The 27889-nt window shown below is 37.5% G+C and overlaps 1 protein-coding gene and 1 long non-coding RNA gene across 16 annotated transcripts in view; one reads left to right on the forward strand and one right to left on the reverse strand.

Annotated features, from left to right (window-relative positions):
• The window catches only part of LOC311437669, a 71060-nt gene extending 43670 nt beyond the window's left edge, over positions 1-27390 (forward strand). For 5 of the 14 annotated variants that reach the window (XR_014693616.1, XR_014693618.1, XR_014693621.1 and 2 more), the window contains 5 exons: positions 13921-13986; positions 17342-17416; positions 21401-21543; positions 23375-23464; positions 25727-26699. This is a non-coding gene — a long non-coding RNA (uncharacterized lncRNA). Of the gene's footprint in view, positions 1-707; positions 792-13920; positions 13987-16204; positions 16263-17341; positions 17417-21400; positions 25450-25726; positions 26700-26940 lie in introns of those variants that run through there. The other 9 variants (XR_014693617.1, XR_014693619.1, XR_014693623.1 and 6 more) reach the window with 7 other exon arrangements.
• SCFD1 (sec1 family domain containing 1) overlaps positions 13752-27889 on the reverse strand; it is a 43181-nt gene continuing 29043 nt past the window's right edge. For both annotated transcript variants that reach the window (XM_084521247.1, XM_084521248.1), the window contains exons 18-25: positions 27397-27459; positions 26358-26433; positions 25460-25513; positions 20773-20825; positions 19590-19623; positions 18260-18325; positions 14982-15050; positions 13752-13961 (exon numbers count right to left, since the gene is read on the reverse strand). In XM_084521247.1, coding sequence (XP_084377373.1) covers positions 13938-13961; positions 14982-15050; positions 18260-18325; positions 19590-19623; positions 20773-20825; positions 25460-25513; positions 26358-26433; positions 27397-27459 — 439 coding nt within the window. In that variant the 3' untranslated portion in view covers positions 13752-13937. The remainder of the gene's footprint in view (positions 13962-14981; positions 15051-18259; positions 18326-19589; positions 19624-20772; positions 20826-25459; positions 25514-26357; positions 26434-27396; positions 27460-27889) is intronic.

Consider the following 27889-nt stretch of genomic DNA (forward strand, 5'->3'; position numbering starts at 1 on the left):
TTCACTTTTCTCCCTCTTTTGTACTTGTAACCACAGCAGTGTGATAGAAGCAAATAAGCCTAACAGTTTTCCAGACTCTTGTTCTCATTTACTGCATCCTCCTGTTGTTGCAGCTGGTTACTGTTGTGAGGATTGCTTCGTGGAGCACCCCTCAGAGCTGCTGACACCCTGCAGAGCAAAGGGCTCTGTGTGATTGATGGCCTGGAGAGGGAGATCACTGATCTCACCCTAATTGTAGACACTGAAGGCAGATATCCTTGTCCTGAGTCACCTCAGCTCAGTCAGCTCCCTCCATTTTCCCCCCTCACCCCCTGCCAAAAAAAAAAAAGTTTTCTTTGCAGGATTGACAGCAGCTATCTCTTGAGTAGCTAGTAGATACAGCAGTGGAAGAATAGAGAATAAATGTAGAGGGCAGCAAAGGGAAAGTCCTTTGTAATATCTGGAACAACGGTGTGTTGCACTTTGTTCAGACACATCCTTTGAGAAACTCAGGCCCCAAGGCAGAAATTTTCAGCTCTGTGTGTGATTACATGGGCCACACCTGTGCTTTTTGCAGCCCTCATCTCAGGAGGTTTGCTCAGATGAAAGGTACAGACTGTGTAGTGTAAGAGCCACTGCCGGAGCCATGTGAGGAAGCAAGTATTCCTCATCGTGTAGGCCAAGGTGCTCCGTTCCCCACCGTTCTGTTGTTGGCTGTTGTCAGGAATGAATTGCCTGGGAACTGGAGAAAATCCCTAAGATAAGAGCTGCCAGATCATGTCGAGAATGCTGCTTTGCCTCAGCTGTGTCAGGTAGGTAGAGCGGGTAGTGCTGCTGGGGAACTGGTCAGAGCAGGGCCTGCGTGCAGTAGCCAGTCCTGAGGGTGCCCATAGGCAGTCATCTTGGGCAGGCTGGTGGAATGGGAAGCGATACCTGTTCCTGTCAGCAGGCTTGTGGTTTTGAGGAATGAAACTGAGCTTAGGAGAACTGGAGTAATTTTACAAGCATTTAATGTCTTGGAAGTGGCTATTTGAAACTTGACAAGTGTGTATGTTCTGTTCCAAACGTAAGATTGCATACTTGCTGTAGTGCGTACAGTTCACGTAGGTGCAAGTCTTTTCTCCAGGTTGATGTCTCTGCATTCTCTGCTTCTAGGTTGTGTCCGGAGACAGAATAGTACACAAGCATTGCTGTGCATACTGCTGCTGTGCCTTTTAATGGTGCTCTGTGCTCAAATAGCACATTGTCCAAGGGGCATTATGTTGCTGTGTTCCCCTCCCATCACTTAGTTGCCCATACATGTGTACTGGAAATGATCAAGACACTGAATGTCAACTCTGGGTCAGACTTGGTAATCCCAAGGTCTCTTGAACATCTGGTAGAGACCAGTTTTTCTAAAACTCACCTGATTCTTGATAACATCTCTGGAAGCTATTTTTTTAAAATATTTATTTTCTCCCTCAAGAAGTTTGAAACAAGGAGAAATACTAAGAACTTAGTTGACATCAGTATATGTAATTTTTCAGACAATTTCTAGCTGGTGCTTCAGAGGTCTGCTGTGTAGATGAAGCTCTTTTTTTGTTGGGCAGACAGTGTGCATAACAGCTGAATTATGCTCCTGAACTAGCGAGCGATATCCAGGAGGCTGGCTGTTAAAATATACCAAGACAAGCACTACAAAACTGTGCTTTATGATGCATTGCAAGGGAGAGGCTAGCTCATCAGGCCTCCTCAAATGTTGCAGCAAGGTCCTAGGTGCCAGTTTACTTTTGTCTTTGTCTGTCTATATATTCTAAATTAGTCTTAAAACTGTTTCTTAATCTTTCGGTTTTACCTTATATAAAGCTGTTTCAGGTTTCATGGTTGTGATGTTAAATCAGGGTGGAGAAAAACAATGAATGAACCGGAGGGGAAAGGACAGTACTTTGCATGGTGTGTACAATAATGACAACAGGGTTTATCTGGAAACAGAAGCGATGTGAAAAGGCTAAACTTTACCCCCCTTTTTTAATGTCCTCTTTTTATTAATAATCCTATAAAACAAAGATATTATGACCTACTTGTAAGGTTGTTGAACTTACTGGGAGAGATAAGTGTAGGCATTTACATGAGTATAACTTCACTGTTGTCAATTTGCAATAGAGTTATTTTTTTATATTCTGATCTCTTTTAATGGCACGTAGCTTCACTGGCTGTTTGTGGCTGCAGTGTTCCACATGCATGTTATTTAAAAACTTACTGTTGTGCTCACTAAGCTTTAATAGAAAACAGAGTGTTTTTAGGATGTGGAGAACTCCAAGTTAATAAGCAGCCACAAAAAAATAATGAACAGTGAAAAATATCAGGTTTCAGGAAAAATGTAGGTGGTCCTCCAAACTTATTTCATTGGTGTCTGTTTATTTGATTTTTTGACTTATTTCTCAGTGAGTTTGTTTGAATTTTTAAATCATGTTGGTACAGGCTTCTTATTAAATTACTAATCCTATTCAAACAAGTCATGAAGAATACTCACCTGACAGTCTCAACAATCACTTGTCCTCCAGCAGGAACAGAGCAGAATCCTTTCCTTTATTGTGGTAAATATCTACTCAGTAATTTCAAAGGAAATTGAAGAATGATATTTCGTTTGCTCAAAATCTAATAATATTTTTCCCCAGTCTTATTCCCAAAATGCTTCTGCTTTATTTTAAGGATGATTAACTCCCATTTGTCAGATATTATGGAGGGGATCTTTCCTTATGCTTTTAACTGAACAATTCGTGTTGCTCCTTAGTGCCCAGATTGGTCCTCTTTGTTCTCCACAGCAATTTCTTCTCAGCTTTGTTCTTCCCACTGAATTTACCTTTCCTTTTCTGTCAGCTCCAGGATTATTTGTTCTGTACTTACTCTGGGCTTAATCTGCAGGACTGACCAAAAAGGTCAGAGGCCCTGTCTATGCACCTGTGGAAGAGGAAGAAATAGATTTCCTTACTGACAAACACGGCACCCTTCTGATTCTCCTCTTTCCTTAGCATGAATTTCCTGTAAACTCAAGCTCTTGGCAGAAGAGAGTACCCAATTCTTGTAATATTTCTTATTGCTTATCTACTAGGAAATTAATCTCTTCTACCTCCTATGAGAGAGAAATTTCTGTAGAATGGTATTTTAGGTTTCTAAGTAAATTTGCTTTTGATTTTCATCCTCATTCACTTTGTAGGAACTGATCTTACCTCCATGTTTAAATTTGGCTTTTCACTTCTTGCATTCACTGATCTCACCATGGCCAAAATAGCTTCCCTGATGCATCCATAATCTCTCGCTAGGGTTCCTTCTTACTTTATTTTATTTTTGGAAAATTGAGACAAATTAGAAAAGGCATGTGGGAAGTTTTCCTGCCTCAGAAAAATAAGATTAACTCACCTCTTGAACACTTTCCTAACTCTCTTGGCTCATCATGTCTCCAAAATAGCTTGGTATAGAACTTCCAGATGAGTACATTGACTTAATCTGTTACCTTTGGCAGCTATTAGTAGTGTTGAGTAGACTTTCTTCTTGCTGATAAGCAATTGTTGTTGAAATTACTTTTTTGTTAGAACAATTTCCACATACATAAAAGGTTCATAAACAAAGCCAAGGCTAGTAACAGTAATCTGACTTGAAGTTTTGTGGTACTATGTAGAAATTCTGGAAATTCTGCAGGAATGTCAAATAAATTAGTTTCACTGTGTTTTTTTCATTATTATTTTTCGATCTAGACTGTCAACCCTTTATTGTCTAATTTGGATTAGACACTATTTTTAATATCACCCTTTAAATTTTTCGGATGTGCTGTAAGTTTTTGCACACAAAACTAACAGCCAGGAGAACTGGGGTCTTGGACAACGCTGGGTTTTATGGCAGCATCAGCGCTGAGGAATGCCAGGGCTGCAGCCTGTAAAACCCAGCGGGCGTTATGGACAGAGAGCGAGAAGCAGAATTACTTGAGGGTCAGCAAGAAATAAACAGTTCTTAGCACTGAAATTTTACCTTCGACTGCTTCCTTCCATTGGAGGTTTTAAAATATAACTTCTGAACTTCAGTCAATCACTTGACCTCTCCAATATTTAAGAGGGGATGGGAATTCAAAGAGTCTTTTCTCCTGCCACCGTTTATGGCTTCAGTACATTACTGATTTTCAGGCTTCAGAAAGTGCAAAAATCCTTGCTTCCCTGGCACTTGCTGCTCTCCAGATTTAAGTGCTATTAAGCCAATTGTGCATTAACCTTCATCAAAATTTCATTGAAACAAGTTATTTTAGTGTGGAGCAGACTAGTCCCTCTGACAGCACGCAGGGCATCTCTTTCAATGGCAGTACAAAGAATTGTTGCAGAAAAATGTGGCGTTACATCTGCTTGCTTGCAAGACTAACTTGAAGGCAGAGGATTTATTTTAAGATTGCCATGTCAAATGGCTCCTATCTATATGGAACAGAGTTAAGATTCTACTCACGATTTAAGTGAAAAATATTCCCATTCATGGAGGCTGATTTTTAGAGGGTAAGGGGAGAATTTTCTACATGAAATCTGTAGGGTTTATCAGAGGAGGCACCTGCCATTAAATAGTGATTTATTTTTTTTAATTTCTCAGCAGAACCATTCAGTTTCTTCTCCCTGGTTCTTCCTTTCTTATCAAGATGGTTTAAATAGTTTTTAATTCTCTGGCTATTAGTGATGTCCAGTGGTATTTTAGTGAATGCCTAGTGGATGTTTGTAAGTGAGAAAGAAAATCCATGTGTGAGAAATACCTGATGGAGAGTAAGCAGAGAAGAGAAGTAAGTGCTGAAAAAAGGACTTGGTAAAGAAGTAATTTGTCTAGAAAATATTAACAAGTTAGCAATGGGTGATACCATTAGCATTAATAGTGAGATCGTTTTACTAGCCTCCTTGGTTTCACAGTAAATGTTGAAATGATAAATGCCACAGCTATGATTAAAAAGCATATGCAGTTTATACTTTGTAGAAAATAAGACGATAAATATTTGCTTACATTAAAATTACATATCTTCTCTGTGGTGGTGGTGAGCAGTACCTCTGGGACCTATTAGCGGTGGCAGCCATCATTTTGGCTTGGTTTCCAACAATCGTTGAAGAGTTTGAATTTTATTTATTTATTTATTTTTAGAAGGCTAATTTCTGCTCTATTCAGCTGTAAGGAAGTGAGAGAGGTGTTTGGGATCTTGTATCCACCTCCCACTACCTTGTTTTGTGTGCAGAGATACATATAGTACAGCTCTCGGTGTCTGTGAATATGCAGCTCTGAACTACCTGTAGTTGGCATTGTGGTTTTACATGGAGAAAACGTTTGTGTGCTTACACATGTATGTTACTTAGGGATTTCCAAGAAGTGCTCAAAGGGACTGTTGGGTTGTTAACATTAAACCTGTGATTAAAAAATAAAAGTCAGGCCAGCTAGGACACAGATGTTGTATCTGCAAAGCATCAATGAGATCAAACACACCAATATGGTAATTGTAATGATAAGGTTTTTGATTATGGCATGTGAAATATTGATAGTTTGGGCTAACCTGTTGTGATTTGTCAATAGAGAGATGGAAATCTGTAGTGGAAACAAGTGATCTGCTGCAATTTTTTTCCCCCTCTGAAGCAGCTGGTATTGACCCTGCAGGAGGTATTGGTCTAGATGGATTGCTTGGTCTTGCTAATCTGGCTGTTGCTGTTTCCTGTGTTTTTGCTACCTTCAGTTGCAGCAGAATTCAGGTGATGATTAGCACTTTCGAAAAGTTCTTAGATACCTGTTTTTATATAAACTCTACTTTGATTTTAATAAGACATAAACAATTTGCAAAGGTGCGACTTTGGCCCTAAGTTACAAACCTTCAGAACGTGATACCTGGTGACGATGAGTACAGACACGCAACAGACATGATTGAAAACAGTTTTAAATGCCTTACATTGCATTATTAATATTGCTTCAAGTTTTCCTAGTGAACTGTTCAACAAAATACCAATAGCGTGGGGTGGGTGGTTTTGGTGATGTTGTGGCATGTGTCGTCATCCTCCCCTCCCCATGATGTCTGATTTCTTCACTAGCGATAGAAATAACTACATTGAAAATGGAAGGTTTTAACAATTGCAGCCAACTCATGCACTTGTGTAGTGTCAGACAAGTCAAACAGCAGAATGCAGAGACTGCTTGAGGGTCGGCTTGTTGCACGCTGAGTGCGGATGCTTACCAGAGAGGCTCACGGGAGCAGAAACCTCTCGGGGGCATAGGCAGTGCCAGGGGAGGCAGGGCTGTGCAGAGTCCCGTTTGTATCAGGGCTGCTTCTCCCCCGCGTAGGAACTTTAGAAAACTTTCTCTCTCCTGTGTCTTGCATTGCATTTGTAACTTGTGAGATTTTCAGTAGATTCAGCTCAGTTTATTATTCTCAAATATTTAGACTGTTTATCAGAAATGCAATGTGCTGTAGGAACTCATGGTATTAATTCAGGGCTTGAGATAAACTAAGCATCTGCAGAGGCACTGTCTCTCTGCAGGTTCTGGATGGGCCTCTTTTGTAGTAGGGGAACTGCCTGAACAAGACACAGCTTTGTATGTTCAGCCTCAGCATGTAAGTGTATTTTCCACGTGCTAACTCTGGGCAGAACTACAGTATCAAACACTGCTGGCCACAAACAATTTTCCTAAGAAACACATACCTGGATTGTAAGTTACAGAGCACACATCTGAGTACTCAAGTACTGCTTGTGCCGAAAGTGGGTTTCAGGTTGCTTTCTTTTAAGCTCATCCTCTAAAGGATGATGGTAGAGTAGCACTAGGGCTCTCTTTTTTGGCCTGGTGCTTCAGGTAGTGACAGGCAAAATAAGCACTGTCAGCCTCCTGGCTCAGCCTCCAGAACTCAGCCTTCATGAAACTAAGTTCATATTGAACAACTTTGTTTAATTTTTCATTTTAAATAGTGCTATTGCTTCAATGAAGGCCCCGTTTCAGAATGAAAGGCATCTTTAAGGATCAAGTGTAGTTCATAGCATCATTATTCACTTCGTGCTAGTTCTTTGGGAAGTGCCTTCAGACACCTGATTGTTGCAAAAATATTTTTGCAAAGGAAAAGCTTTTCTTCTGTGTACTAAAAATGTTAGTTTTGAATTGAAGTGAAATATATTACTTTACTAAGGCTGCAGAGCGATGTATGAAAAACAGATAAGATAGTACTGTGTGTGCCCTCTGATTTAATAGAGCCGATTTTCCGTTCGTCAGAGGTACCTTTCTTGGCCTTCTGCCCTTCCTCCTCAAACAAATGTCTTTAGCTGCACACAGTTTACCATCTTAAATGTACTTTAAAGATGGTAATTTAAAAGCCCTGTATAGCCAAAATAGTTCTGTTCCGGAACGACTCACAGCATGGTCTTTAAAACAGAACACCCAGCTACTAAGCTGTTCTGTGTCACCTCAAAACATCTGCTGGAAAACAAGGCTATAATAGATGCATTGTTCTAAAATGCTCTTTTTTCTTTTTGTTAAGTCTTGTTAAATAGCCTGTAGTTCATTTCAGCAGAACAGGACCCTTTTCTCTTGCAGCAGGAAAAACTTTCCTCCTTCAAGGATATTACTGAATGTGTGAGTGCCCATACTTTCTTTCACTTCTTGTAGGAGACTCAAATTGAGAGCTAATCTAATTCAAATGGTGGCTATTCCATCCTCTTGGCAGTTTTTCTACCATGTGTATGGCTCCCTCGTTCTTACCCACTCCTCCAGTTGCACCTGCATCCTGACTCCTTGCTCTCTGAGGAGGGACAGTGCTCATGCGCTTGGCCATGCTTCGTTCTCCCTTGCTCTTTTTTCTGTGGCTAAATGTCTGTCGCTTCCTAGGTTCTGTTCTTTATCCACAATCTTTGCCCTCGGAGTGCGTGCCCTGTATTTCTCCTACCGACACCCCGCTGCTCTGCAGTCCATGGTGCAGCCGTCCTGCAGAGGGGACAGCCCGATGGGCTGGGTGCTGTGTGGTAACATCAGCTTCCCTCCACAACTCCCCTTCCTCCTCTCCTTAGAAATAGCGTGTGAAATAAAATTAAGTATTCCTCTTCCACAGGGTTCTTCTGCAGTTAATGTTAGGCCTACAGGCCTAGAATTCAGAAGTTAATAAAAACTAAAGGAAGATTTGTTGCTCTGAGAGCTCGTAACCCGAGAGGACCCTTCGGAGGTAGTCAGTGGAGAACGATCTCCTGTGGCCGCTTTGTTTTTCATCCTTTGATCGAGAGTGTTTGCCTCCGAAATGGCAAAGTTTAAAGACTATCTACAAAAAGGTCTGCTATGAACCAGCCCCTGAGAAATGACTGTATCTGTAGGCAAGCTGGAAACAACAGTTCCGCTGCCAGATGAACTTTTAGGCAGTTAAATTCTGATCGCAGTGGGGAAAGGAAAAAGGAACACTGAGTAATGAAAAACACTTTTATTTATTAAAAAAAAAAAAATCTATGTGAAGTTAATTGCATTCCATTTTAAGTATGGCTCATAATATCCACATACAAGGCAGGTTCACTTCTAGCAAACACAATAACTTGATGTCATTTGATTAGTAACAATTTTATCTCAATTCACATAATCATGTAAACTCTTCTCCCACTTCAAAACAACTGATTTCAAGATTTCTTAAATTTAGATACAGTCAGACCTTTTAAGTGTCAGATACAAGAAAAGTACTTTCATAAAGAAGACAACACGTTCATTTAATTACAGCTGGGATATGGAAAATATTAAGATCCCTAAAAGGATGTTTTGAGTTTAATTATGAAATATGCTTCTGTCTTTATGCCCGTGGGAATGTTTATTGCATGTCTGCCATTGTACTACGTAAAGTACAGACATTTCTGGTGCGTTCTAATGAATTTGGGGATGAACAAAAGAACACACAAAACAGTAGTAAGATACTGCATGTGGATATTTCTTGACAGCTAGTCTTTTACTGTTTGTCAAGATTTGATCCAAACGGAGCTGCATATGGCTGTAGGAGTACCAGTCTCTCTTGAAGATACGAGAATCTGATCGTGAACGTGCTGAAGCAGCTGACTTGCATAAACTCCTGTTTTCTTGTGCTTTCTGTCAAAATATCTGGACTGTTAGTTGTGACAAAAGGTGATTTTAGTGTTCTATAAACATCTGTCTGATACCTGGGCATGGTTAAGATTGTGTTACCTTTGCATCCAGGATTTCCAGTAAATAGCAAGAACAGCAGGGTCAACCTAACAGTATGCGGTATATCGGAGCCCGGTGCAGTCATTTGAGCTGTCTTATCCTTGTGCTTACAGCTTCTGCTGACAAAAGATCTGCAAACGCTCTTTGGGTAGGCAGCATTCATTTTCCCTGCGATTTAGGGCTGTGCCTGAATATGTGAATTTATGGTAGTTGATCTGTCCTGTGGAGAATGCCACCGTGTCCCTGGTCCCACCCCTGGCTCAGCAGGGTGTGATTTTTCAATGTCACAAGTGGCCGCCAGAGGCTTATGGCTCTGCGTGAAGGAGAGAGGAGGGGGGGGAAGCCCCTGTCCTTGGAGCATCCCATGGGATGGAGCCCCTGCTCATGGCCACCGTGGAAGGATCAGGGCAGCCTGCAGCATTGTCTCTGTAGGTTTGCTGACCGATGGCATTTAGGACAGAATCTCCCTCTTGGACTCATGATGCCCCAAGCAGTCCTCCTATGATCCCTTTCCTCTTCAGTGCTGCTGCTTGAGTGCTCAGTCCCCCCTGCTGTCTTGGGAAGGGCCTGATTCTTCCCATCCCTTTGTGAGACAGGCCCAAACCCCTTTGGTTACATATCCTTGCCTATGGTCATGCTGAATTTAGTATCTGACTGTTCCAGGGTTTTCAGTGAACCACATAAGTTCGTAGAGCCTTGAGCTCTGCCAGCCCTATAAGCCCTTCCTGCTGCTGGTATCATCCCAGTTACCTTCTGGTCTTGGCCTTCAGCTGGGACAAGGGGGTGGCCCCTCTGGAACTGAGGCTGGCTCGTTCCTAGGCCCTCCAGGCCCTCACTGCTACCAGCCAAGCCCCCCAGCTACCCAGCAGGCAGCAACATAGGCCCATGGCACATGTCCTCCTTGTTCCTTATCATAGAAAACATGATATAGGATGAAAATACCTCGGCAAAGCTGAGATCCAGGCTGTGCAGGGTTGGGGCTTGGCGTTCTGGGAGTCACGGGGCTGCAGACACAGCCAACGCTGGTCCTCAGCGAAATAAGGTGGTAACTGAGCTGCAGCTGCAAAGAGCAGTCAGCGCTTCCACCCCTTCCCAGACAGCTTCACCTCCATTGTGAGGAGAAAAAAAAAAAATGTTTGGGAAGTTGGGCTTGGAAATGTTGACTGGTCATTCGCAGACTTCTTCAGGAGGCTGCTGCAGAAGTGGGCCCGTTCGTGCATTCGGGAGCACTGCGCGTGGCTGCTGCGCCAGGAAAATGGGAATGCAGAGTATAGAGGGGCTGCGTTTGGGGGGAGTTGGTGAGAGCGCTTGAACAACAGGGAATTATTTTAATGTGGTAATTTTGAGTAAAAGGAGATGAATATGGTTGTTTTTCAGTGAATATCCTTTGAGGTCATTTAACTTAACTTTTCTGTTGTCATTGGGAAAATATAGTTGAGCAGCATCAAAATGATGGAGACGTTTGTCCTTGATTTCTTACTGTGAAAACCTCTGTATGTAAGTCAGCCAGAGCTGCATTTATTTTCTTAGCACTGTTTTCATTCCCGAAACGAGTGTTTATGAGAAATAGGTAACAGAAAGCAAGGTCATCCTGTGCCAGAAGAGTCCTCTGAATCTGACACTGGTTTGCTTCCGGAACTTTGGATGTACAAACATTGCTGCGGGTTTAGGAAGGCAACTGGCTGTTTCCTTTGATCAGGTATCAATGTTAGCATTTTAGGGCTAAATCCTTGTCTCTGCTGGGACACTGGAACAGGTTTCTAAGGCCTTTATGGAATTCAGGGCTCATGCCAGTATTGATGAATGAACTTGTAAAAACTGTCAGGCTTTGTAGAAAGCCTGGCTAGGGTACTGGTGAGCTTGGCACTGGGAGCCCAGATCCTGATGAGATAGAAATCGTGTATAGGGAGGCCAGGCCAGGAGAATAGCAGAACAAATTACAAATGACACCTAAAGGAGGAAAAAGAATTTGGAAAACATCACGGATTTGGTGTTTGAGGGTTGACTGCCCCAATTATTAAAACTATAGTTTTCATCAGGCTTCCACTGACTGTTTGGCTGACCTGGATCCTGTCCTGCAGTATAGGGACTGTGCTTTTTGATCACTTGTACGCCCGTGCATTGAGGGGGAGAGGAAAGGGGGAAAAAAGACAAACTTAATTCTAACTAGTAAGAGAGTGATTTATATATTTTTATTTTTTTTTCCTCACAAAAAATAACGGACCTGCTCTACAAATCACAGGGGTGATAGCTTTTTGGGTCACCTGTTTTCGTGTTGGGCCTTGAGCGTGCAGAAATTCAGCTTTTCCGAGAGAAGTGTGTGTAAGGGCATTAGCAGTTGCTCTACTCCGTGAGAGCACTGAGCTGGGAACACCACTATTTTTTCTTGCCCTGTGCAAGGCTAGGTTTACAGACCTGATTCTTTTTGTGGTCTGCAGAAGCATCAGAAAGGTAGTGACATGGCTAGTGAAGGGTTGTACAATTCCCAGGAAAAGTTGCCACGCAATCACATAGCAAATATTGAGTCTACAAACCGGTATTCTTATTCTGACGCTCCCAGAGGGTTTCTGGTTGTCGCTTATGTGATTTTTTGTTGTGTTTCCTCCCTTTTTCTCCTTCAAACTACTGTGTTATCCCTCCTATGGGAAAGGTGACTTGTTCTGATGGAGACACTTAAACAACAACAACAAAAACCATACACAGGAAGTAATGCTTTTTCTGTTGTACTCCGAATCTACGTGTTATTGCTTTCAAAGACCTTATCTGAGCATGATTATGGCCACAGGAGGCGAGCTATCTAAAACTTCTTTTCACTGGGAAGAAAAAAGAAAAAAACAAAACACTACTTACTGTGTCTGGCTGTCTTCTAGAAGTAGGTATCTTTCCCTGTAAATTACTGATTCAAAACATACTTGAATGAGCAGGTCAACTCTATAGTCAGCGAGCTTTGTATGCATAGCAGTGTTCCCTTCATAACTCTGAATGATAGGGTCATTTCTATTCTCAGAAGTACTGATGTGTTTTAAGAAAAAAGCCGATACCTTGCATTCTGTTCAGCTTGATGTAAACGTCATTGATCTTGGCAAATTTTACTGGGGAAGATAGGGAAGTTGTACTGGTTTTGTAACAAGAGTATTTCACTGATAAGGACATTTAAATCAAGTAGTGGTCTTGAGAGGCTTCTCTTCTTCATTCTGCTTGTTTTTGTTGTTTTTTTTTTTGGTTACTTTTATGTTTTTGGTTACTTTAATATTTTTTTCTAGAAAGTCTGTACAACAGAGGCACTAAACACAACATTAATTCACAAAATATCCAGCTAAATATTCTAAATGGTAGCGTTGAGAAAGAAAATGAAGGATTGTTGTTTCAAGCTGTGAATCACTTTTTTTAAATAGCCATTGGTAATATTTGACTACAAATGTGCTCGTTTTCAACAGCTGCAGACTAGACTGCCTAACATCTTCCTGAGAACAAGTATGGTGTACTTGAGACTCAGTATTGTGCTGCTTTTCTTTAAATGAGAATATAGGCTCCAGGGCAGAACTGCCAGTCCTGAGACTTGAAAACTGAGGGTTAGTGACAAAGAACTACTGTAACTTCCCTAGTTCCACAGAGGTATTTAGGGAAAAGGACTGTGTAACAAAAAAACAGCATGTAATACCTCAGGTTGTATTAAATTAGAGATTTTAATGTTCACTGAGATCTTTAAGACTGATGATACACCAAAACTCAAACATCTACTTTGCAGAGGAAAGAGAGGAATGTTTAAAGTATTGAAATCGTCTTTATCTCTTTTTGAAGACATATTATTGCTTTTGAAAGCAGCAATGCTGCTTTCAGAAAGGACATTTCTGTAAGGCAGAGACCTACAGCTATAAAGAGGTGTTGTTGCCTTCTCTCAGTTCTTGCACATGCTCTTCAGAGTTTTCATTACTGGTGAAAGTTAATTATGTTATGAGATTCTCTTAACTACTGCCCACTCCTAAACTGGCTCTACCTAATGCAATTGTTAATAAGCGTATTTTAAATATGCACTTAGAAAAACAGAGCTGTATTTAAGAGCTGCCCTGTGATTAGGGCTTGGTTTCTTCCCAAACATAACAGTCAAAGCAACAGTGCAGAAGAAAATTATTGAAGGCTTTATAGTTTGCGAATGTGTAGGCAAGTAGATGAATGGAAATATGTAACCTGATAAGAAAAGCTAAATTACTGTATCAAAAACTTGTACTGAAGGTAACTTCCAAGTACATCTTTGGATCATTAAGCAAAGCCTGCACAAATGTAAGCAGACCTAAAAGAACTTCAGTGAAGTAAAAGCATAACAAGTGGAAGCCAGAGTTCTCTTGCACTAAGGCCGTTTGTCTGTGATCCTAAAAGGCAGTTTTGTCCTTTTCAGTTTTGTTAAATGAAGATAGCTGGCTTTCAAGAACACGTCTCCTAAAGACAGACTTGACCTTTTCTTCAAACTATTGCTTTGTTTACTGTAACTGAAATTATGAGATCTTGAAAATGCTATGCTTTTCAGACAGCTCTGTCATACACCATAGTTAATATTGCAGTTAGAAAGTAATGATATGAAACTTACCCTCAACAAAAATGTATCAGGTTTTAAGGTTTATTTCAGAAATGCTGATATACACGGTATTAATTACAGTTCTTTTTTAAAAGTTATGTTAATGGAGTTGTTTTGGGTTTTAATATAATGACAAAATTATAGATATGAAGATATCTGAATGCTGTAAGAATTCTTCTTGTCACATTGCCATCCAGGTCACAGTATTTCAGTCTTATTTCTGGCCAAGCTGGGACAGCTGCATGTGAAGACACAAAAAACAGGTTGGTAACTTTATTCTTTCAGTGCAACGAATATCCAGTTCATACAGTAAACATTTGTCTGATAACCTCTGGTAATTTCTTATATCCAAAAGCATGCTAGTAACAGAATTTTTAATGTGTACCTTCACAGGAGAGGATCTGGGTTTCATATCATATGATATGGTTAAATTTCAGTGTTAAAGGAATAGTACATACAGTCGGTCTTGAAAGAACAAAGAAACTAATAAGCTGACTGAAGAGCTATAAGCTGATAGTACTGTTTGTTTCGTTTCCTTTGAGTGCAACAAGAATGAATATATTTCTTCAAAATGTAGGTCTGAATAACAATTTATTCTCTTTTTGGGAAAAAGTAAAACTATAGGTAGCAGTTGGGTACTATAGGTAGCATACTGATGGGCTATTATTGCTGATTGCTGTGAATATGTGTTTTTCATTTATATTGGAAAGAGTGAGAGAAGTAATGGCAATTATAAGTTTATTAACAGTTTTAAAAAGACTGATTTTAATATAGGTGTGAGCAACCTGAAGTTCCCCTTATGCCAGTACTCATAAATTTATAACAAAATTTAGGACAAAAGTTTCAAGATCATAGTTGAGTAGCAATCTTAAGCTGTAAGGGTTGCTAGAGTAGCCTGGGAAGACATGCTATTTGAGGAAAGTATCAAGAACAGGTTTTTTCGTTTTTTGTATTTTTTCCTGTTAGGATTCCTAAGGCAATTATTATGAGTTCAACTGCATTACTTGTGAACTCACATGGACAATACAGGCCAAGAAGTTAAACAAAATTAGCAATGACTCCAACCCCCACACTACAAACAGGTGAAAACAGAGTAATAAGTACATTAATTTGTCACAGCAATTTGTTTTTGTATTTAAAAAAACAAACAAACAAACCATTGAGAGCTATAAATCTAAAAAATAAAAATAAAAGTTATGGAAATAATATTTATTACTGTAAGCAGTGTTATGATGGTGTTGCTGTCAAAGGTACCTACCTGTTTTATAAATTGTGTAGCATTAAAAAGTTCACTGCAGCCATAGAGGACATGTTTGCCTTGTTTACCCTAATAAAAAGAAAAGTCAGGAAGAAATTGAGTGTTCAACAGAGCAGCAGAAGTGGCTTTAACTAAGTGCATACCAAAAACTTATTTCTTGACAAAATAAATTTTGTCAAAAAAAAAAAAAAAAAAAAAAAGGTTTAGTTGGTCCACCACAGGAAAAAATAATAATTAAATTGAAGCGGAAAAGAAGAGTTGAGGCCTAAAGACGTGGAAAAATGTGGCATTATACACTTTTCAGCTCATCAGAATGTTAAGTTCTTTGATGCATCTATGAATGGCTTGGGGAAAGTAATAACCTTATCTGAAAGGTCCCCCTCGCTGCTGCCTCCAACAAAAAAAGAACAACCCCTATCCCCTAGAACAACTGGGCATTGCTGTAAGAATAGTAACAGTGTATTTCTGTTGTATTACAGCCAGAAAGCTTCTGTCATTTGTTTCCCTATGATGATGTTTGAGGCAGATTTTTTTTTATCTGTGAAATTTATTTTGAGCTCTGTTGGATACATAATAATCCTAGTTTGCAGTGAACAGTTTCATAGTATTTGTTTGATAATGCATCATTTTAGAAGTGAAAACCTGTATAAGTAATACAGTTTCAGACTGGATTTACTACCGGTGGTGGGCTAATAATGCCATGGTTCCTTGAAGTTCAAGTATAGGCTTCAGAAATCTGTTTCACTGCTAAATTAACTTGAATTTTTCCCTATTAGTCAAATTTCTGCAATTTAAAAAACAGAAAACACCTTCATGTTGGTATTTTCTGCTATATGTGGGTTATAAATATATAGTTATATATATAAGCAGTATATAAACAGTTATATATAACAGTAAAAGTTATATATATGTATATAGTTAGGAGAATGGGCAAGACAAGAACAGCACAAGGAGGCCTATCTGCGTAAACTTATTTTTTTACTGACAGGAAGTTAAAGCTTACTTATTAAAGAGCAAAATAGGAATACAAGCCCTCACAAAACAATTTTGTTCCGTATATGTTGCCACTCGTGCTGTTTCAGCAGAAAGTCACAGAAGCAGATTCTAACAGTCAGTAGCTGGTGGTCACATGCTAATAGGGGAGATGGTAATCCTGGTTCAAGTCCTCATCTTTATTAATTTTGAGTGGTTTGCGGTAATAAGCTATTCTTGTCTCTGAGCAGGAACTCGAGCTTACTTCTTCCCATGTTTCAGGCCAGTCTTTAATCGAGGCCTGAAGAGGTAAGGTTTTAATCTAAAACTGTTTTGACAGATATATTTTGACAGATTCGGTTTTCAGTAATATGAATGAATAGCCTTTAAGGAAAAATAAAAATAAAACAAACTCAAACACTAGAAAGAATTGTGAAACAGGACTGTTGCCTTTCAGGCAGCTCTAAAATACACATTCCTGTACAATTCCGGTCTTACATAAAATCACAGAATCATTTAGGTTGGAAAAGACCTCTTAGATCATGTAGTCTAACGAGACAATAACGGTGAGGCAGGCTTCCCCCTTGGGAGGTCATATCCCACTGATCAAGTACACAGTCTGACCAGGGAAATGTCCAGCACACTTCAGCTCTAACAACTAATCGTGAAGATCATGATCATCTCTGTCTACAGATTCCAGAACAACAACAACAGAAAACCTATGCCCGACCTCTCATTCTCCACAAGATCTAACATTACTATTATTCCTGAAGCTTTCAGTTCCATCTGTTCTCTCCCTCTGCTTACCCTATCACTTCCTGCTTGCCCTCTTACTCCTCAGAAACTTCAGATTCTTGCCTCTTCTATACGAAAAAGTGGGTGTTCAGCTTGCCATCCTGTAAAAGTTCTGTATATAGATATGTATATGCATACACAGCTAACCTCAGCTATGTCAGTATGCAGCTAGGTATCTAAGCAGTATATTAGTCTCTGGCAAAATCAGGTTTATTTTAGTAGGAGTAACAAATACACATGTTGATGGCCGTCTTTTGAATTGGTACGGCACCTGAAACAGCTTTGGGTAAACTAAGGAGCAAGCAAAAAGTTTGACAGTGCACTCTGCTACAGTTAGAATGTTCTAAATAGTTTGAAGGATATTTTAAGTGCTAAGGTGAACCTAAACAATTTCTGTAACTTTCCTTCTCCTCTCCTTTCCCCTATTCAGACCAGCTATGTTCCAAAATGGCTACTCCAGGAGGAAAACAGCCTAGCTCACAAGTTCTAACTCCCTGTTTTGTGTTATTTACTAGAACAGAAAATTATGAAGCGCTTGTTACATGAAAGAGGTATTTTTCAGTTACTAATATTTCATATTTATTCTTTTCTAGGAAAGCCTTCAATGTAATGCACCACAGGACAGGAAGATAGTAAAATCAGTTACCTCACCAGCATGGTACTATAAGGTAAAATCAGGCAGGAAGAATGGTATGCTGCTGCTCTTAAGTAATATATTTCGTAATTCTAAATTTTATCAATGTAAGCACTTGCATCTAATTCCTGCCTCTGCAAGAATTCTAATGATTTGGTTACTTTTCTCCCTCCACTGTTTTTTGGTGTGTGTGTTCTGTTAGGCTGGCAAGCTTGAACCAGAGATGTTAAATCCCTTACACCACCATTACATAGTTGGTTACACATTTTCTTCTTTGTGCATATGATAACTCTTATCATATCTACACACCATCAAATCTTATCTACACACAATCAAATGATCCATCATTTCAAGAATGAGTTGCCTTTAACTCATCGGCAAAAACCTCTAAATGTAGGTAAGTAGTAAATGCTGAGATACTGATGTGTAGATTTTGTCCAGAGGAGTTGTGGATGCCCCATCCTTGGAAGTGTTTAAGGTCAGGTTGGATGGGGCTTTGAACAACTTGGTCTGGTGGGAGGTGCCCCTGCCCATGGCAGGAGGGCTGGAATTAAGTGACCTTTAAGGTCCTTTCCAACCCAAACCATTCCATGATGTCAACATGATCTTTGCTTTGACAGCATATCCTCTGCATTCAGAAGTGCAGCATTAACAAAAATACCAGAACCAACTGTTCTTCTGAATTAACAATCCTCATTTTCTACCAATTTCTCAGATACATTTTTTTTCTCTAGATGGTATATATAATATTAACGTAAAAGCTAATTTTGTAAGATTTAATCTTCCAAATATTAAATGTTAGAGAGCTTGCTCAAATTGGTTTCTATCTGTAAGTTAGATTAAGTAAGTTAATCACAACCAAAAGAAGTGTACGTACCTTTATGTAGTCAATAAGATTTTGATATTCAATGTAGTTGCCTCCTCCAACTACAAACACTATTGCCTAAAATGCAACACACACAATAAGAATATGCAGTCAAATTCTTAACATTTCAGTAGTAAACTATATACCAAATCATTAAACATATAGCAAGTCATCTCAATCACACTTAGACTAAGAACTGCATAAAACTTCACTAGCTCTCTACTTGAAATAATAGTTTCATTAGGATGCAGAATAGCAAGCAGAATGATTTTAACATGTCACTTTATTCTAAGATGTCATTTTATTTCTAAGAAATACTTGAAACTTACATAGTTTCAAGATACTACATTTTTCTGTGGAGATGTCTCTAGTGTCCATAAAAACAGTTAAAGTATTTTCATGGATTCTTAAGAACTAATTTGGGAAACGAATAAAATACTTTTGTTATGAAGAAACACGTTTTCATTGTCCTTCCCTTTCCCACTTGCTACTAGTAATAATAACATTAAGAGCCATCGGTATTTCCTGGGCTGTGTTTAAAAGCAGAACAATTAATGAACAGAATATGGAGACTTAATAGTTGCATGTTTTTTGTTAACGTTCATTCTGCAAAACTGTTTGACCATATGAATTTTGTGTAGTTTCTGTGTTACTACTGTCATTTTTGCTATGACCATCTATACGACACCATGAGGTATCATTAGTTCTGCTCAAGAGGATAATTAAGACATTTCAAGAGAAATCAGAGATGTCTGTCTATTGCCAAGGCAAAAATTTTGCCAATGAAACTTGGTAATAAGTTACCTTGGTAATGAATAGATAAGGCTGTTTCTATTTGGAAACATTTATGTTGAAAAAGACTAAAAGTTACAGGCATTTGTGTACAACGAAAATGGAGCAACCACTAACACTGATTGTTTTTTTTTTTTTCCTTAAATTACAGGGACTGTTCAAAATACTGACACGTAACTCAGTGGTCAACATTACTGTTCAAGACTGTAGAAGTTTAAATTCAGAGAACATGCTAAAGCTCTGATATAAAAATAGGGGTGTTAATTTACTGAGTACCCAATTATGGTGTTACTAAATTACTCTTAATTATCTCAAGAAGCATTTTCTTATTTTTTTTTCCCCTCCACTGTTAGTTAGTCTTATTACGTCTAGTATTAATTGCAATTAGATGGTAGGCTGAAGTCTTTTCAAAGGACTGTGTAAGCACTAAGTGTTTCTTGCAAACAGGACCTCTCATTTTCTTAATCATAATCATCAAAAATGACTAGTAATTTAGAATTTATTTTTTTTTAATACCTGAACACCAAAAAGTAATTTCTACATGACTTACCTCCTGGAATGGATTTTTGTTTCTTGGAACTGAGCTATTTAAAAAAAAGTATATCTTATTAGATATTGATTGAAATATGCAAAATGTAAGTATTTTATATCATGTACAAGGTTATGAAATACTAAATATTAGACAAGAATTTAAAATAGAACACTAATTGCCTTTCTGCATTCATCTGAAGTATTTTATTTAAGCGATTTGTTTTGAAAAGTCATCATCCATTCTACAGAAACAAACGAATAAATGGGAGTTTTCCTTCATCAGTTTTAAGGCTGCTGTTTGAATCATGAGCTTTATGACAACACTTCTTTTTGAGCTTTTAAGCTCAAATTCTAGTGCTGCTAGCCAGAAACACAAATATAATGACATACGAATAAAAACAAAATCTTCATTAGCATGGTTTATGACACAAACCCTGCCTCCTGGAATAACCTCCTGGTTAACTTGATAAGTCAGTCAGTTTGTGGTGCCTGCGGATACTCTTATTAATGCTTCAAAATCTCAGAAATGACTACAGGCAGCAGGTACGTGTCACAGCTGCACCATTACGAATAAGAGCTTTTACGGAGGAAGTTACGGTTAGGGTGGTAGGGAAAATCCTCCAAAAAATGTTACAAAAGCAGAATGAAACAATTAAAGTTGCAATTAAAATGAAAGAAAATACACATTTTTCTTTGATGCCTTCAAAATCTACTTACCTTTGAAGTTACACAGGCTGTAATAATATTTTCAAGTAAAACATAGATGATTCTCTGAAATTTGCTTCCTCCTACTTATTCTACTGGAAATATAGTTTGCATGATTCAAGAACAGAGGAAGTCAGGACAAATAAAATTCTTATTTAATGCAAATGACTAAAACCAGGTCCGGATCTACTTTATCCATATTCATCCAGTAATAAACGCCCACAATTAAATCAGCTTGTTATCTCATAGCTGTGATGAAAATTATTTTTTGAAGCTATGTTAAAATTAAGAATCATCTCCATGTCTTTTTTGCAGTGTTACACAGATTTATCTGGTTGATCCAGTTTCCGGTTGTGAATTCCTTCAATATCAACTGTGTTGTCTTAGAATGAATAATTAGAAGTATTATGTAGTCAGCAAGGAAAATAAAAATGATTTTTTTAAGTTAGCCTTTTCATGGCATAGAAGGAAACAAGCAAAACTCACAGTAAACTTACCTGTCACTGCCTCGTAGCATCTTGGGATCAAAATATCGGTAGTCATCTGTCTCCTATTAAAAAGCATATTTTAGTTTCAAAAAAAAAATAATTTTGGCTTATGTATTTCTGTACGTTACATTAAGTATCATTTAAACCAATGTAATTTCCCAATTTAGCAGATACCATCATTCAAAATTAATTGTGACATCCACATATACTTTACTTACATACTTGTACATAACTGAACCAGTACAGAAAAACAAGAGAGAATTATGAACTGCATCTGATTCATCTACAATTGACTATTACACACTTTCCAAAAAGTGCATCAGTTGCATAACAAACAGAAAGGCAACATGCAGAAAAAAAATATTAAGGTGTCACCAGCTTCAGAGGACCATCATGCGGTTATAAATGTTCAAATTTTCCAGAGAACAGCTAGTGATTTAATACTATAAACCAAAACACTTCTATGGCAATGAATGCTAAGTACAAGATAGATCAAAATCTGCTACTGTTATGAAACTTACCGTTTCATTTCATGATTTATGACTACTATTAAACCAAAATTAAGCTTGTGAAGAAATGAGTTCCACAAGAATTTGAAAAGTCTGTCTAAACTATTTTTTTTTTTTCCTTCATGCAGAACACTGAGACGCTTCCAATATTTTTATTGGCAACAAGCAGGATTTTTGCCAACTCTTAACATAAGAAAAACAAAGCTTCTTAATAACTGCTTCTGACAACTGTGTGGCTTGCATCTGTTCCTATACTACGTTTTTCATCCAGGTACTGTGATGTTTAATTTATGGATAAATTGCATACAGGACTAAAGTGGTTTTCATTTGGGTGCTTACATGCAAGACCTGTGTTTTGATGATTCTGTAGAACAGAAATCTCCAGTAGTAGACAAGTTATCTGGGGAATTCACTAGAGCTCACACAGCGTAACTATCTCTAATATTACAAAATATTTAGTATACATGTGGTAGTATGGTATTTGGTACACACAAAGAAAATCTATTTGAGATTAAGGACCTCTGCAAATACATAAAATAAGTCTCTTATCCTCAAGTTTGTCTTTTTAAAAAACTTTAGATCTAATTTCACACTGAATCTCTGTAAAATGCTTTTATACACTCCACTGGGAATTTCAGCAGAATTTGCAGTCTGCCAGCATTCATGATTTTGGCAGCCTGTTTTATAAAGGTGGTATAGCAACTCTGAAGTAATGAGCGAACTAGGAACACAGAGATATTACCAGACTGAAACAGAGATGTAAACAGAAACCTTTTACTTAAAAATAATTATCATCCGAGGCTGCAGGAAAACAAAAATCTTCTGCTTTAAGCAATGTCTATTCTGCCAACACAGACAATTGTATAGAGATGTCCTTACACGGCTGAATTTTATTCAGGAATAAATTTCAGGCTATTTAAATCGATTTTCAAGCTTTCAAATTAAAATGGAGAAAGACCCATGGAAATATCCTTGCAACTCAGGCTGTATTTGGTTTTCTGCTGAAGCTAATATGATCAGTTTGAATTAAGGAAGTCCCCCAGTTTTAGAACTCTTTTGTTCTAATGCACGAAAAGTAAACATATGCTATATCTCTAAGCCTAGAAGTTACCATATTCACTGAAAGAGATGACATTAATGAAAATACAGTTCCTTTCATATATATCATAAGCAAGTCACTACAAATGTACATATGGTATTGATTGACTAAATTCTTTCTGTGACTTTGTGATAATAGTATTAAAAGTTTGTACATCAAATATTGTCTGTACTCAAGAATCAAACCATTTTATGTAAATTGTTCAATTTACTATCTATAGATGAAAATTTGTATATATTTGACTATATGTTTTGCATGTGTGTTCAGAAAATTTAAGGTTAGGTATCACTAAATAGAGATTAAAAACCAGACAACTATGTTATTAGATTTATAAATAGAACATTCCTTTATGAATCATAATTTCAAAAGCAATTAATAAAAACCTGCTTTGATCAATGTCATTATTTTAAAAACAACAGTAACAAAAACCACACTGATTAAGGTCATCATGTTTCAGAACAAGTATTGCAAGAGAAAGTCTAGCTGTAGTTAAACAGTCTAGACAAAAATCACAGGATGGTATTACTGCCCCTGTGAACTACTCTATCCATTCCTGCTCTGAGGAACTTGGAAAGCACAGGTGTAGACATTTGTCCTTCCTAGTAAATGGCCTTGTGAGATTAAACAAGCACTAGGGACAATCAACGTAAAGATCAATTTAAAGACAACTGCAGACAATTTTTACACAGCATGAGCATACCATTCAGAATAGATTCAAAATTTTAACTGACAGTATTTGTGAATGTTAGTGGTGTAAGTTGCACATTTAATGAATATAGTTTGTTGTATTTTATATTGGGAATATAATTTAAATTATTTGCATTTGTTGTAATGCCTGCTTGACTTCTGAATATTCTGTCTTGCATAAAACTTTTATCTGTGTGTACATTTAACTTGATTGCTGTGGTTGGCCAGTAAGGTTCAATGAACTATAAAGGAGATAATGTAAAAAAGAGATTTTTTTTTTCCTGTGTCATATCCCCTCCCTTTCTTTTTGCCATAGTTTTGTATTCTGGGGGTGGAAAAGGACCTCAAACATCTGAAGATGAGCAGAGGCCACAATGCTGTGTTTCTACATGCAGCCTTTTTACAGGTACAATTTCATTTTGGTTTATCCTACAGCAAGCCTAAACATTCCATGGTAACTCCCTGGCTTTCTTGTGTTAGTTGAAAGGGGGAACCTACTTACTGAGAAAGTTGCTGTCACTTTTCCTACACGTTAAGAGAATCTTTCTTTAGGGCTTGCCTGGTCCCCTGTGACTTGAAAAGTAGGACTCCCTGTTTTGGGTCACAAATTCTAGTCACTGACATGTTAGCGTAACATGAAGTCACAGACAGGCAGATAATCTCAATCCCTCCTTTTTCAAGTGAGAAGATCAATGTTTTCTCCAATTTACCAAGGGGAAATGTGGCTGTTTTCTGTAAATACAACGTGACAATATCAAGTCAGGAAAAATGACTTGTAAACTTTTCCAAATCAATTTCTAAATTAGGAACCCAAGAAAAGTAGTGTTTATTTTGAAGTTTCTCAAAATAAACTGGTTTCCTGGTAAAAGTTTACTGGTAACCTAAGTTACCAGTAGTTTTTAATTTCAGATTACCATATTAAGTGTTCTGAGTGACCTCTACTGGTTGACTAGATAAAATTAGCCCTGCACATCTTTTCCAAGTCTTGCAAAAAGGAACAACAATCAACTCTGCTGCTGAAAATGGCACAAATTTCTTGGTTAATTAACAGAAGACAATTTTTTTGCCTAACAATCTTGACATGTTATCTATAAAGTACAGTTTAAAAAAAAATACAATTACTTGCATATTGATCATTTTCCTGTTTTACTATTGTTTATCTCTCTTTACATATTGTTAGTACCTGAAGCTGCAAGTGGACTAAGAGTATTTCAAATCTGGTGAGTTTTGTTACTCACCAGGCATACCCATATTTCTGTCATAAACACTGCAGCACAGAATTAAAACCTACCATTAAACCTCTTGGCACTGGCTAACTCACAAGAGGATGCACAGATGAGGGAATTGCTAACTAACATATTGGCATTCCATATTAAAGAGGTAAAGATGGGTCAGTGGATGTAAATGGCTGACCAGCTCTGAATAGCCAAAAAGTGTTAGTTAACTAGCAGAAATCATTAAGCATCATCGTGAAAATCCATCTAGAATTAAAAATATCCATGCATTTTTTTTATATTTTTTTAAAACATTTGTGAAGCATAACAGTGCAAAAATCAGATTTTTTGTTACTAACCCAGAACGTTCTAATGATGAAAACAAAGGGATTTACCTTAACCTCTTTCTAGGTATACAAATAAACCAGGGTGAGCTACTACAATTTTCTCTCCAATTCTGATGTCTAAATATGTAGTAAATATGTAAATATAAACTAAATACGTAGTAAAAAAAAGACAGCTTTGACTGCAAACTACGTAGAAAAGATTTTGGGCTATTTTTAGCCAAATCTTGTAAATTCTAGTAAATGTCTTGACTGTACACCAAGCACTTAAACATTTCAAAACTTCAGTAACTTAGGCAAGTCTCAGTACACTCTCACAGGAACAAGAAGACTTTACTGACAACAAACAAACATCATTTCAAACTGAAAGACTACTGACATTTTCTTCTACATAACAAAAAAATTTCTTCTAAATAACAAACCTTTAAACCTGTGGAAAACAAAATTTTCTGCAATAAGCCCATTTACAACTACTTGACTTTTGAATTTGTACTCTTAAATAATTACTTTGATTCAAAGAAAACTTCAGACCACAATAGAACTTTTAGAAATTCAGGAGCAACAGAAACTCAGTATAATACAACAGTAATAGAAGCTCAGAATAGAACTGCTCCCACAAAACAGAAGTTCCACTGAGACACAATAAATTGTCATGACTTAGAACCTACCTTTATGCTGAAAAATCTTATGAAATAGTTATGAAAATGGTTCTATTACTGAGATACACTGTGACTAGATTTAACTCTATTATCACAAACAAAACATAGCTCTGGCATATTACGTATCACAGCATAAAGATGTCATTTGTTCCATCTCTTTCTGTGTGAAGGCAATTATACTCACAGGGTTTGACTTCATCTCCATAAGGTTGTCCAATATACGTGTGACTGGTAGATTCTGTTAAACAAAATGAGAAATTAATATAATGCTGGAGATAACTGACAGCTACACTTGCCTGGAATGCCCTAAGAAAGGATTTAACTTGCTGTAATGCAAAAATAATATCCTTGAATCGTGTTGGCAAACATTATTTCTATTGCTCATTTTAATTCTATTTCAATAGTAATATAGTACTTCCAAATCTAAGAAAATTTACTTTTCTTTTTACAGTTTTGGAAAATTGCACTTTCTATGGTAGTCACTCATCTACTGCTTCAGTCTTTTTATTATAGCAAATAGAAAGCCTTCACAGGAAATATTTTCTGTTCTCCCACAGTGAAGCTGATCCACCTTCAAGCCTAACCCCAGTGCCAAAGTCTTTATTAGTGGGAGCTAAGTTTCAGGTTGCTGTCTGTTACTTAGGTGGAAAATTGGAAATGCTTCAATTGTAACTGAAGGGAGAATGAATGCTTTGAGCCTTTCGATCATCCTGGAACAGCTGCATTTAATACATGATGTTCTAAGCAAAGGTGCAGAGGACTTTTCATGTTCATGAAGGTCTAGTCTATTTTAAATATTTCACAGCTGCTTTTTTTTTTTATTGCTGAAATGAGTCTTAAAACCTAACTCCTTACAAATGGAGGCATTCAAAGACAATTTAAACATTATTCATTACTTACCAAAAAACTAAAAACCACAAAGTGCGAGACACATCCAACAGCAGAGGTTGATGGCGTTGTTTACTGTACAACTAACTTTATTAGTACGACAGAGGTAAAGAAAGGTGTTTTTCTAAATGTTCACAATGCTTACTTGATAGGCTAATTTTATTGTTATTATTTATATTGGTCTTTAAACTTACTTGTTGCTTCAGTACCAAGTTCTTCACACCTTCCATCACAAACTGTGATCCTGTATTCATAACACGTGAAAACAGACTGAAAAACAAAATAAAGATGATATGTAAGATTTATTTTTTTTAATTTGCATTCTCAAGCTTGATATAGCTTATATATTAAATTTCCATTAAAGCTGATGCAATTTAGGTACTAATTCATTCAATTTTTTCACACCACATGGCAACCACCTGTATGGGAATATATACCTGTCATCTAATAACTAGATCCTCACCTATTAGTAGAAGTCGTGTTCTCTACTCTGCTTCACTAAACAGTTTTAAAAATAAACTTCAGTAGTGTAAGGATTTGAGTGTTGTTTTTTTTTTTTTTCAAGTGAGTGTCTTAATCACAAGAGTTAGCAGAAATGCTCAGTGTATTTCCCACCTACCAAACAGTAATTTTTCCAAGTGAGACAGTATCAGCATTCTCTCTAAACACGCTGTGACAGTCTCCTTATGACAGTCACAGCGCATTTCTGAAAGTACTACTAATAATGAGGATTCTGTATGGGATAATAAATAACTGCACTTTTGACTGATCTGACAGACAACCCGTCCAGGAGATCCTAAAGAAAAAGAAGCACATTCTTTCATCCCAGCCGGTCTTCAAGCCCTGGAGAGAACTCATTTTGAATGCACAGGGCTGTTCTTATCTTCTGCCATTGATTAAATAAGGCTCAACATTATGGCTGTCTTAGCTTCATTTCAATATGCTGAATTCTTCTCCTATAAGAACCTGTATATTTAACGTGCAGGCATACAAGTATCACTATGTTAAGTTACTTTCTGGATTTAGCCACATATCTTTCAATTTTCCTGTGCATAAATCCTGTGCACTGTTAAGAGGAGATAAGTAGTTCTGTAATTGTGTCTAAATATTTATTTATTTACAAATAGAGAAATATTTCATTCTGAGCCATGTACAGAACTAATTACGCTTTTGGTACTACTGAAATAAGCTAAAAGAACCCAAAGACTTACAAAAAAATAATCAAAAGCATACCCCAAAGGTTTTGGCGTAGTGTTTCCATAGCTGGTTGGAGCCGAAGCCATCTTGGTGAAAGCCCTGTGAAAGCAGGGGTAGAGATCAAATGCTTCGTCTCATGGCATATCCTGCTGCAGAATGTTCCACTCTGGTCATTTGAAAGTGAAAATACTTTTGCTTCTCAAACTGTTTCAGAAAGTAACTGTTTATTACATGCATCCCTTTTGTCTAGAGCTACAGTGGTTAAAGAACTGAAAGGAATTTGATTTTATATTTAAAATACAGAGAATTTATTTTTATAACATCTGTAACTACAGCAACTGATAGACAGCATGGCCATCTGGTAACATATCACTAAATATGGAGTCTGAACTAGCCCAACTTTTCACCGATTTCAGTGCATTGTTTCTGGGTTGGATAATTTAGGACACCAATATGTGTCATGTTCAGCAGAGTTCTGACATTCAGAGTTCAATTGTAAAATAAGATTTTGCATATATTACCATAACAA

This window comes from Aythya ferina, assembly GCF_964211825.1.
Source record: "Aythya ferina genome assembly, chromosome: 5".
Taxonomy (NCBI): domain Eukaryota; kingdom Metazoa; phylum Chordata; class Aves; order Anseriformes; family Anatidae; genus Aythya; species Aythya ferina.